The following is a 14,060-nucleotide window of genomic DNA, read 5'->3' as shown; positions in this document are numbered from 1 at the left end:
TACCAATATCTATTCTTCCTTGAACTATAAATACCTTGGAACTATAAATAATCGCCTGTCCCCCTGGCCAGTAAAAGCCCCAGAAGGGATCTTTAAATGGTGACTGATCAGCCGGTGCTGACCAAAGAGAACAATCTGCAGTTACCAACCGTAGCACAAGCTCTGGTGTAAGATGACTTCGAGTTGGTTTTGTGTGCTTAAAGAAGAGTGATGTGAACTCTTTAAGTAGCATCTGAAATAATGATAAATCTAATTAATTTAGTTACTAATATATAATTAAAATTTTGTATGTTTAAGCGCGTGAATCTTAATCCTGGAAAATTAAGTTACACTCCTTGTAATACCTGATTGGAGGGAACGGTTAGAATCAAAATTTTATCCATAAGGCTGATGAGGTAAAAAGTGCTCAACATAGAGAAATCTGACGCTAAGTTTGTAAAGCTACGGATTTTTTGAAGTGAAAACTTCTTTAGCGGCGTTACATGCGGCAGCGTACACTTTTTTTGAATGGGTACAAAAATGTTAAATTCGCGTCAGCACACGTGACATGATCGAAAATTCGTAAGACGGATGAAGAGTAGACAGCTGGCGCGGCGTATTTAATTTAATATAAATTGTCATATTTGGGTACGATAGCGCAATAAATAAATATTGTATATGAAGATGTAATGATAGTACTTTTATACTGATAATTAATTAAAGCAATTCGTGCAAAATTATTCCCTAACCATTCCAAAATATCAAAAATGCACAACGTTAATATTCAAGGGTTGCACTCGTGAAACCCTTGGTTTTTATTTATTTCTTGGATTAAGTGCGGTTGTCTTCTGTTAAATTAATGCAAAACATTTTATATTGAAAGTGGTTTAGTAATCACAATACAAATCTATAAAAAAAAGCTGTTTTAATGTAGCCAAATGAATAACAATAATTTTCCCCAATAAAAATTAAATATAAAGTCTGGCCAAGCGTTGAATAAGGATAATTTACACGTTATCCTTGCTAAAACTAATAATATAATAGTTATACTTAATTGTTATACTTACTAGTATAACACTTGAGTATAACTATAATATTTGCAAATCCGTATATTAAGACAGGTATGAAAGTATGTTTTTCGGCTAAAGATTTTTACTATAGTATAGTAGAAGAACACCACAACTTCCAATAATTAGAATTCAGACACTTTAAGTGTAAAAACATATTTTTACCGGCCCAGTGATTTCACTATAACTCTTTAGATAAATATCGTGACCTAGTTTCACTTGATTGTGATTGGTGAAATTGAATATCGTGTTCTATGAGTCACACAATCACAATCCTGATTACTTAATTTTAATAAAAATATACGCGAATTGAAAGTTATCAATTGCAATTTCAAGGAAAAACAATACTGGCAGAAAATTTGCATAAAACGCTTGAGGAAAACGAATGTTTAGTATGTGTGTTTGACGTCAACTATCATTAACAACAGATAAAATAACCTGATATTCAAACGAAACAGATTTAAATTAAAAATAACTGCTATAAGGTAAACATAATGTTGGTTTTCACGTAAATATAGCCTAGTAAAATTCTTCAATCCCATTTTCCATCTGTTCTTAGTATGCTACATGAAATGTATCGTTGTGTAGACGTATCAGCCATTACGTTACATTATTATTAGTGATAGGAAATTTGCTATTATAGATATATTTGTGATAAGCATTTGTTATACATTCATATATAATATATATAACGCAAGTAGATATGATACAGAAATTTCCGCATTGCCATCGGTCTTAGAGTGCCCATATGCGTCCCTGTGGCTTTGAAGAAAGTAGCCTTGGACACCAGGGTCTCCATTTCCAAGAGAGTGTAGGTCGCTTTTCTCGCCACGCCGGAAGCGACATAATCCAACGATCTCATGCCTCTGTCAATGTTCCAGTCATTTTGGAGCCAACAAACTCGTTGCAGTCGGCATCGCTCGAGACGATGCCTTGAACTTGAAAGTTTTTCTTGTATATTCCACTAATTCGGAAAAAAATTAAAAATCAAAAAAGTAGCGTGTTACTCGTAGCCCATGTTCTGACCTGAACTTAAAACAGACATTTTAAAAAGTCGGAAAACGTTTATTCGAATAATGTTGTATTTATTATCAAAACAACAAATGCACGTGTGCGAACGCCCCTGTACCAGTTGCTGACATCTCCTCCTTATCGATCCATTACAATAAAATTGCGTTGGCGCAGGAAAAACCTATTTATCTCAGTAAATAAACCCGATTTTTGCGATAAGAGGATGGTGATATTTCCGTAGTTAAAAACGGATAAGGGGCGGATCCCGAGTCATCTTTCTGGGTCTGATTCATTTAGAGTAAGATTTATAGCTGCGAAAGCCATATATAATATGACTTCCGTAGGTCAAATCCAATACGTTTCTGACATGTAAGAGTCATACTTAGCTTACTTAGTAATAGGCATTCTGTGCCTTACATACGTCGTTGTAGTTTGGTTATACTTAGCACCGTTAGTAATAAGTCTTGACTCTGAACCTTACCCTTAAATTGATAAGGCAATCCCATAAATCACTTAATTAATTGACTTTAATATAAAATATTCTGTCTTATTCCGAAAACTGTTCACCCGATCTCAAAGGGCAAAACCGGGGTGAGGGTTTTATTTTCTTTCAAAACAGCCTTTTCATATTGCATATTTACAGAAAAATAAAAATGAATCGAAATATTTTTCTAACGAAAAACTCAAGTAACATTTGAACCTAAAACTATTTTTAATTCCGTTAAAACTTCTAAACAGTCTGTATTACGCTACTTAAAAGGTAAGTGAAAGAATAAGTTAAGGCAAAACGAAATTCGCGGGGCAGCTACATTAAAAACCTCAATTTACATCTGCTTTATAAAACATTTGTGTATACGGTCTGATTCTTAGAAAAATAAACTTTGTGTAACCTCTTATGCGAATTATAGATCCGCGCTTGCTGTCTCTGTTTACAGAAAGAATTGAATAAATGTAGTATAACCTAATTTAGGTACTATGAATTAGTACGTCGAGTCATTACTTTCTTGAGCCAAAGTAACCATTAAAAGGAACAGCAATATATAATCATAGTAAGAAGCAACTGATACTAAAATAAACCCTCGAAGACCTAATGACAAAAGTATTAATTCCAAATAGTCGTCTGTAATAAAAAATTATACAAAATTTCCATATCGTCACAGACATCTATTTTTATCTTTACGTGGCGCACACACCTATTTACAGACCAATCAACCGAGGCTATACTGTGACGTAGCCGATAAGCCATAGGCATTTTTATTGTATTTTGCGTAGTTTGTATGAATAATTCTTAAGAAGGAAACTAAATTAAAAAGCATCTGCCAAGGGACACACGAATATGTTGGACTAGTCAGACTCCGGGTTAGATAAACACCAAAGGCTTTTAGTATGGGGCATTTTTTCATTAGGGTCATTTTTGACAGAAAATCAAAATTTGATACCTTGAAAATAATAATAAAATTGCACAACTTGCTTGCTTAACCTTTTTGATATGATATGATATGATATTTATTATAAGAACAACAGTAGAAGGTAATAATTATAATACAATTTCTGATAAAGAGAACTGAACGTTGTTACCATGTTGCGTCAGGAAAGCTAAAACTGACTGTTTGATTGTCTCTTAGTTGGCTTTTATGTATATCTAAAAGACGCAAGAGCATCAACAGTTGTGTATGATGTATGTAACATTAAAATGTGGTCCTCGATTTGATTTAAAAATAGAAGTGGAAATATACAATAATCACAACGTATTTCATTACGCAAACCTAGGCCCAAATTTCCAAAAAAATCACGTTTCTCGTGAACTAAAGAAGAAGCCGACATTTACATTCATTCTCACTATGGCAACTTCGTGATAATTATAATAGTATGTATTGATGTATAATAATGCTGACGTTAAGCTGTTTTTCTCGTAAATGTTTAAAAGACGTCACAAACGACAATTATGTACGCTGGTACCGTTGGTAATTGGTAACCGTTTCAAAATTAAATATAAAAGAAAAAAATGAGTACGGATTTAACTACAGAAGTATGCAGTCGATTGGAAGAGATAATAGAATAGACTTATGAAAGTATTTATTCTCTATTCTCACAGTCTGTGGAAACAAATCCGCTGTGGCTTGACATTCAATATGAAGAAATTAAGAGTATATAATTTTTATTTTTATTGGAATGAAATTGGAATATAGTATTATTTTCTAATTTCTATGCCGTTTGCTCTATTTATTCTTATTACTGCAAATACACGCGGATATAAGCTAGTATTGTTATTTAATTACTTGTTTTACACATCAGCTATCAATTGCCGGCGTACAATAATACAATTTAAACGATGGGTAAAACCCGTAACAACAAATTGAATACTGGAAATTAATAATACAATTCTTGGTCAAATTGTTATCGTAATGTTTTATGTATGCTGTCACATCATCATATGTAAGAAATAAGAATTACACGTGTGAAAATAAGCTGCTCGAAATTAAATCAGCAAATTCCAAGTGGCTTTTTGTATCGAAGAATCGCGAAGAGTCACATTGGTTATTATTATTGATTTTAGTATTTTTAGTTTCTCCTTAACGACTAGTTAGGCTCCTTAGTACACACCAACATGTTACTATCAAATGTAAAATTGGGGTTGATCGTAGATGGTAGATGAATATTGAGGGTTGTATGTATTTTTGTATGTCGTATCAGAAAAAATAAAAGAAAAAATTTTTTTGGGGTCACGCCTCTCATCGCCCACTTTACCTAAGGGGAGAAGAGAGAGATTAAAGAGATAGATAGTAACCGATCCTCAGACCTACTGAATATGCATAATAAATTTAATAAGAATCGGTCGAGCCGTTTCGGAGGAGAACGAACATTGTGACACAAGAATGATATATATAGAAATAACTCTATATTTTATAACTCTACACATATATCCTTACGTGTTTAAATCAAAACTTTTCCTTATTTTGAAACAATCATAACATAAAAAGTAACACACATAATACATGTTTACATAATAACTTACACTGAATAGTCTGTACCAAAGATATTTGTAAGGTTTTTTAATAAAGCCATGTAAAATATATAAAGTTCCTAAAGTCTCAGGCAAAGCTAGTATGCTAATAAATATTCTTTGGATTTCCTACATGAACTAGGAAATCACATGTGAAACGTGAACTAGATAATTCCTACTTTCAATTACACACTTCGATTTACTGTTTATATATCTCAAGGATATATTTGTCTAAATTAAAATAAGAGCGCGTATTTATCATTTGAACGTTTTTAAAACTTTTTTGATACAAGACTCGTAATCGCAAAGAACTCTACTGAGAGATGACGTTTGGATGACGTTCTATGTATTAAAATTCATGATTGCGTTTGCTCGAAGTGTTTGGTACGTTCGCGGCTTGGTTTCTTTTACTTGACACGTAACAAATACACACACGACACACACGTGGTATAACGCACGTTTTATTTAAGAGAAACTTCATTTCAAGAATGCCGTGTACGCTTGAAACCTGATACCCCATACGTACGTATATTCAGAGTAACGTGGGAAGCATATAAACATTTTGTTCGTTACTCAATGTGACTTAGGAAGAGAAGTTAAATTATCCCCAAAACCTAAAAACCTATATATGAATAATATATAGAGTTGTAGAAAAAAATCTTAAAATAATACATACAGGATATGACATTTGTGCTGCAGTATAAGGGTAAAAACCGCAGGTAAAACCTGACCAGAATTGCAAAAGGAACTTCTACATTGCATTCAATGTTACGACACTGTTTCGTTACCTTCAGGAAAACCAAATCGCTAAATTAACCTTCAAGTAGCTAAAAACTAAAAGTGAATAGGTTTATGAAATTTTATTGATTTAATTGATATTGAGTGTAATTTTAGTTGCCATGGTGGCAACTAAATTTGATCATTTTAGTGTCATTTGTAAAAAAAAATACCAATGTCCTAGTTTTTATTCCATATGTATTAGCAAATTCTGTAAAAGTTAAATAGCAACTTTTTGGCAATTACTACTAATTTAAATAATTACACATGACACATATTCCATAGGCTATGCATGTTATTTTTTTAAAAGCTGGATGGAAAGCAATTTCTTCACTACATGGTGTCAACTGGAAATTGTGAACAGGAGACAGTCTATGTAAAAACCAGCTACACAATCCCGCGTGACGTATATAACAGCCTTGTAGCAGTCAACAGACAGTAAATGAGAACAGGATTCGAAACGGGGTCAAAGACTTTTTAGATTCTTTTAACTTTTGACTAACGTCACCCGTAATATGTTTAATTCAAAAATGATAATTACACCTCAAAACATTGGGAACCCAAAAAATAAATTCTTTTTACCTTAAATTTGAAATTATGTTTAAATAATTATAAGTTTACAATAATACATAACTTCAATCCGTTAAAAAAGTGTTTTTCTTTAAATGTGTTAAAGTTGTGTTAATAAAAGACAATACTATCCTATATATATTTTTTTTCATAGTAAATATACTCAAATAATATCTATGAATATTAAACTACGGTATTTTAATCTCCTGGTTCAAGTGTTTGATGATGTTTAGAACGGTTATTAAAAATCGATCCCCTGACTCATCAAAAAAAAAATTAGCCAAGTTGTCCAATTACTACAATAACTGTTCGTCTCTGTTCTAAATGTGCCATGCGACCGCATTATTTGTATGAATCATCTTTAAATATTTAAGCCTTACCAACCTTTGTATATAAATGTTAAGTTATACTACCCATAATTTTATCTATGAACTGACTCTAATCCAAAGACAAAAAAATCAAAACAATGTTCGCGCCAAAAGACGCACGTGGAAAAAAAAAGTGGTATACCACTGCCGTAAGATTTAAATATGAATTAAACAGTAATGCTTCAAAAACTTATAATACAATATGCCCTCAGGCATTGAGTGTCCATGGGCGGCAGTATCACTTAACATCTGGTGAGCCTCCTCCACGATTGCCCTCTGTTCTATAAAAAATAATATAATAAGTTAGGTAAAGAAGGTTAGTGAATACACAGACTTTAGTTAACCTATTCCGAATGCGGTGTCAAATACATTTTGTGAACCGTTCAATTATTCTCACGAAAGAAAACTCAATTAGAAAATATTCCGAGAATTTCAGTCGCGCGGTTTTTATCGGAAAACTAATATGGCTTCGCTACCGGTAAAAACCTAATCTGGTTACTGAAACCAAGAAGCTTACACTAAACCCTTTTTAATTATACATTCAGTAGCTATGTAATGATGTAACATAATGCATAAAAATATATCTAATAACTAACCTTAACATTTAATTATTAAAAAATATTATTAAAAGGAGTCCCTTTAGGCAAGGTTCCGAAAATACTGGCAGCGTTCCCCCTTAGAATAGCTAGGCTAATTCTTTGTGCGAGGTAGCTGACAAAATATTTTTTAACACCGACTTATGAGATAATTTAAGTATAACGTCAATAAATATAGTAATGAAATATAGTAATAATATTTGATAAATAAATTGGGTATAAAATAATTATTGTTAAAATTAAAAAAATAACGTATTGGCTGAATTAATTAATCTATTACCGTAAAAAGTAGGGGATATCTGTGTGAGTTACGCCATGACCATCACAATGACATAGAATTTTTAAAAAGTATTATTGCTGTTTCTGCTTACAACTTTGATGAAACTCAGTTTTAAAAATACTATACACAAGACCAGCTAATAGATGTAACTCAGTCATATCCTATATCGTCGTATGTACCTATATCCAAAAATGCGTTGCTGTCTATTTGAAAAACATTTCTAAAGTTTAAAACATTTTTGATAGTGCTCAGTGACTATGTTAGAATATTCATTGAACTACATGATTGTATCTTTTACTAAAGTTTAAACACCTTCGAAGAGGAGCTGTTTCTATCATTGATTTTAAGTAAATTTTATTGATAAACTTTATTGATAAACTCCACCCAATAATAATGTCCATTGCAATACGTTTTATCACATTATCCAGAACCTCCGAGTGGATATATTGACATAGCACACGACTAAACTTCCAACATGGCGCGTGCCACGTATTAATCATGATGCAATATAAATACTATGTAAATCACAGTGTTATATTATTTACGTGTTATGAAATGTTCTAACAATCTGTTTCCTATCAAAACATTAATCTAAATTGAAATTATTATATTTACTTCTTCTCCATCCACTATATTCTGCCGTTTCGTATGTAATTTAGCCCTTATTAATCTCAACTTATTAATTACGGGCTTTTTCATATATTAAATAAGGGGATGTCGTTGTATTTATTAATGACTTACCATAGGAATAATAAAACATTAATAAGACAGCAATACAAACAATTCTCGAATTCTAAAATAATTTTATAAATCGAAACCGTACAGAATAATAAATTCAAAGCTATGGGTTAATGACCTCGTCAGTTACCTTTTCATAAATATTATTTATAGAATAATATACTACCTACTACTATGTATATAATCTCTATAGGATAGGCTAATCGCAAAAATTTCTTGTTTCGTCATGATTTCATTTGTTATCAATAAGTAGATAATGAATCTGTATTCACAAATAGCCGATAATAACCGAATATATATAGGAGTATAACTAATTTAGATATGCAAAGCAGTATGAATCATTATCTTGAAACATTAAAAAATGTCTTTATACATAAAATAGTAGGCATACAACTTTGTCTTATTTCGAATTTTTTTCGTTATTTCATCCCAATTCAATATATTTTGCATTTTTATTTTGAAATGTTAGTTCTTTCAAAGATTCCTAATAGTGATACTAGCTTATATACTTGGCGCTACAGTTAAATATACATTTACCGTGCTGATTATGATATTCTTTTGTTACCTATATAATAAATTAAATGGAAAAATTAACATTTACCCTCTATCAAAATATGAATATAAAAAAAACGGTTACTACTTGGCTGAAGACGTTGAGTTATGATGAAACAGAAGATTTATTAACTGTTAAAACACCAAATCACCCACACACACACCCACACACATACACATCGAGACACACTCAAGCGCATGCGCACACACACACCTAATTTAATTTTACATCTCTGTTTGCAGTGTTTTTCTTTTAGCGTTTACTTTTTTCTTCTATTGTATATATACAATGTATATACAATGACCTATTGTACGTGTTCCGGTCCGGTGGTGGAGAGGCTGGCTATCTGTCACTCAGGTCTCCTGTTACAGAGACCAGTCTCTCACATACACTTTCAAATGTTATCATCTTATTCTTAATCATTGTAACCTTGTATGTATATGTGAGAGAAGAAAATAAAGATTAATATTATATGATATGATATTTACATATTACTCACATCAAAAGAATTGGTGCAGTAGCAAGTGCCGCACGCGCTAAAAACACTTACGCATTCTATTTTTAGAAATATTCATCATTAAGGGCCGATCTTTCGATTAACGATGAAATAATAATAAAACTTGGTCAAACAGAAGCGAGATTTTAATATAGAGATGGATTTAAAAAATATATGCTTGCTGATTTCGTCATAATCTTTGCATTGATGAAATATTGCGTAAGGATATGTGATATTTTGATAAAATACCGACCAATTTATCTAAATTGTAAATAAAATTAGGTCTGTCGCGTAAGTGACAGTACAGTGATTACTGATAAGTATTGATAAGACACACTGCACATTCACATTACACGTGACATTCTTCAATGTTCACAGAATTAGATAATAATATAATTGCATACTCGAGAGATGGACAAGATAATTTTCTATTTGAAATTATATATTATGTAAAGACGTCATTTTGGTTTGGTTTAAAATCTAAAAACATGTAATTGTATGTTAATAATTTATGATGCTATAAACATGATACCTATCAACCGTATAAAAGAACCGTAAATTATTTTATAATGAGAATGTAATTAAAATTAAAGCTGCGGCAGCAATGAATTACATTCTTTAGTTTTGTTACTTAATTGGTAAATTGACGAGTCTCTAAATATGCTGAAGATCTCAAAGCTTAATGTGAAATTCGAAGAAAACCCAAAAACCCCTTTCATTATTCTGTGCTAATAAATAAAATATTATTTAGCCTTAAATCAAAAGTAATTACGGGACAACACATTTCTCCCAAAAGTACGGGTGAAACACGACACGATTACGTTTCGTTAAATTGCGACTGGCCAAATATAGAGACGTAATATGCCACGGGTAGGACTTGACTAGCGATCGACCAATCACAATCAAACGAAACGCGCCGTCTTTCCTTTCTGAATCATATTTGTATCTCTGTAATTACCGATTCATAGCCTGAATTGTTTAAAGAATGCTCCGTCACGTTTATTCATTTTGATTCTAACACTATAATGTTAATTAGTGATAAGGAAAACTATTTAACACGTGTATAGTTTGCAGCAAGAAATATCATTCATAGACGCTGTTAAATAACACGTGTGTCGTTAACCTTAACGAAAATAGGTCAGTGCTCTCGTCGGTGTCCTTGCTTCGAGTTACGGTCTTCGCACTTTGGGTATTCAACTTTGTCCCACGAAATATTGAACCTTTAAGGATTTTAAACTCGGGATGAATTCATTTTACATATAATAAATAGGGATACCGTTATATATAATGTTTCCCGTATGGAATATTAGATAAAACGCGTTAATTATGAAGATAAATTTGATGCATGCGACAATTTTAAAGGCGAAAAATCGGTGAAAAAATGTACACCATTATCACCACTTGCACATGAGAAACTTTAATATTATTATTATATATTAATAATTATATATTAATATTATACATTAATATTTATGGTTATGGATTGTCTTGTAAGAAAAGGCCACATATTACTTAATACTTAGCAGTTTAATATAGAAATATGCATACATATCTTGTATCTATAGATTGTTAAATAACATTGTTTTTTTTAATTTCTTATGAGTAAATAAATGTTGACTCATCCAACCACAAGCTGTTTCATAGCACACTCACGTAGGTCAAGGCTCAGAAACCTTACGCTACCTTGGCCCTCAGTCAAGGACGTCCATCAACCCAACGATCGATCTAGTCTCGCTATGGCAAAGTTTACTAAGAGTCAAGCTATGGGCAATATTTACAAATAAATAATAGTAATTCAGTGACATTACAACGATCAATCTTGGGTCAGATTTCTGAATAGTTCACGGATGTTTTATAGTAGTAAACCCCTGGATGAAATGTACGTATATCCAACACTCACTCGTAGCGTGGGGAAACCGTCTCAGATGAAGATACCGACGACATGTGTCAGACAGAAGGTCTATAAAATTAAAATTATCAAAGAAATGTCAGCATCTATAACTATAGCGTTGCAGCTTGTATTATTCTGCAGTTATAGAGAAGATTACGCAACGATATGCATAATTTCATCGACAATGTCAACAACAAGTCATAATTGGACCCTTGAAATGACGGACTTCGAACTATGTACCTTTGTAGGTATGTACACAGTATCACAGTATGTACTGTGATTCATTAGCCTTTGTCATTTGACAGATGAGAAGCTGGAACAAGATAATTATACATGTTTTGTACAGATGCCTTTATATTTTTTAATTTCGCTTTGAAAAAATATTGATTTTAGCACAATTCACGCGACATGTCAAGACAAGTTCGAACGAGAACGAGAGACGCAATAGCCGTGTAAATATCGGCATACATTTATTATTTTCAACTTTAAGTTAGTGAATAAATGATATGATGCTTAAATTTTAGCCTTAATGAATCACCATTACATAACAATAATCATACATTCGATAATATTGTTTAATATCTAGAGGATATTTTCTACATATGTAACTATGTCTAATTTAATAATTTAGTTTTCCTTAATTCCTGAAATTATTTTGTTGTTTGTTGACGAGTCTTTATCCCTATTAACGGAAATTTAAATTGTAGTAGAAGGAAACCACATTTAGGCAAAACAAGGATTTACCAATAATTGTGTTTATAATTAACAGACCGGCAATAACAATAATAAACCGCAATAATTCGTGGAAATATCCAAATTAAAATAATTTCGGGTTGCGTCTAGGTATACGCCTCTATTTCTCATGCCAGTATTATATAATATGAAGTACTTAAAAAACAAACGAAAGTATTTGTGGTATTACACTCACATATAAATTATATATCTACCGCCGATTTTATTTGGAATATCCAAATCACCTTTTTTTCCACTTTGAATTAGTGTCTACATCAACATTAGACTCAATTCAAACCATTTGGCAAAATCTTCAAATGCGCGTCTAAAGCTAAAATTTTATTTTAGATAATATTGTTTGATCTTGAAATTACACGTTTAAATCAAGCTTTCTGGGTAACTGAAGGTATGCGTGTATAATAGAACGTCACAAAACACCGCTATTAAGTAATAGTTCAGTTGAGTTGAAGTTTTGCCATGGATAAACTTACATTTTACCTACTAATAATTATCTATATAACTCGTTTGTACAACATGTGTTTAAAATAACGAGGCGATAAAGGATAATAAAGTGTTAAACCGACCAAAAGCTCTAATAACTTGTTGTAATCGTAGTTGCAATATAAAATTGTATAAAAACGACGCCTAATGATTTTTACGATAAGTTACTACGCTAAGTATGTACTTTAAGCGCATGAGGGTAAAAAATTTACGGATGAAACGCCACGAAGATGTGCAGCGTTTTTGTCAAAGAACAGGGCAAAAGCGATTGAGACCGATTGAGAAAGAGGGAGTAAGGGAGATCGAGAAAAATACATGCAATTGGTTGATGTATTCGTTTAGTACATAGATACATATTAGAACTTTAAATTCATTCTGTCGCATAACGTCTTGTGCAGTTACCGCAGGATTTATATTTATTTATACTATCATTAGTACGTATACAGTGTGTAAACAGTGTGAATATAGATATACAAACACATCATAATATAGTACATGATCATCTATTGGGGCTTTTACCTCAATTATTATTAATTTACAAAGTTTCACTTCTGACATGTGTACTTTGTACGCACGCAATTTTTTGTTTGTTTGAGGAACTAGAAATCCCTTTTTTTACCAATATTCCTGCCGCAATACATTTTTAAGAATAACTATTCTATAAACGAGAAACCCTAGGAAAGTACGACTCATTGTTTACAAACAATTATTGTATTACTGGTGCTATTAACCTTAGGTATTGAATATTGATTATTAAATAATCGGTCATATCTAACACTTTATCTTTGTTTTATATTTTATTTGTGCTTATATTATTATGTATCTAATGATTTTCTAAATTGTTAAATCAAGTTTGAGACACATAATTAACAAATTGACGTTCATTCCATTCTATTTTTGATCTATGTTAAATATGTAATTATGTATATAATTCGGTCCAGCTTCTACGAGTAAAACCATATTTTACGTTAATCTAGGTATTTCTACTTAGAAATCAACACAATACAACACAAATTCACTTATTATAATTTTTCATAAACATAAATTATTATGATGGCCATGCAATTCCTTATCGCTGCAAAATGCATTATTCGTCAAATAACCCAAGTTAGGAAATAAAAAAAACCGGCTGGATTTGAGTTTTCCTTTAAATACGCTGGGTAATTCCGTAATGCTGTTTGGCGCGCGCGGAGAACACGTACTCACACAGAGGCAGTGTTCATACACCATAAACTTCGTTGTACAAAGTATACACATTGATACCTTTTATCAAATGGTCGTCGCTTTACCCCTTAAACACCTTGAATTGAACCAGCACAGAGGGGCAGAGTAGCGCTCACTTTAGTGGACATACTCTTTAAACACGATAAAACATGCTTGAAGTTTAAACACTACACATTCTATTCAAAGAAATGTTACACACTAGCGCATACAAGTTTGCTATCCGAAAACACTACTACATCGATACCCGTGCGAATTTCGGAGAATCTCTCCCTA

The 14,060-nt window shown here is 31.9% G+C and overlaps 1 protein-coding gene across 1 annotated transcript in view; it reads right to left on the bottom strand.

Moving 5' to 3' along the window:
- Positions 1 to 14,060, bottom strand: part of LOC110993797 (electron transfer flavoprotein beta subunit lysine methyltransferase) — a 22,059-nt gene extending 7,999 nt beyond the window's left edge. Inside the window, exons 1-2 of the mRNA XM_045628876.1 lie at positions 13,827 to 14,060; positions 50 to 232 (exon numbers count right to left, since the gene is read on the bottom strand). Of these exons, the coding sequence (XP_045484832.1) occupies positions 50 to 232 (183 nt within the window). The 5' untranslated portion in view covers positions 13,827 to 14,060. The remainder of the gene's footprint in view (positions 1 to 49; positions 233 to 13,826) is intronic.

Source organism: Pieris rapae, chromosome 7 (assembly GCF_905147795.1).
Source record: "Pieris rapae chromosome 7, ilPieRapa1.1, whole genome shotgun sequence".
NCBI lineage: Eukaryota > Metazoa > Arthropoda > Insecta > Lepidoptera > Pieridae > Pieris > Pieris rapae.
This window is presented reverse-complemented; position numbering and strand designations above follow the sequence as displayed.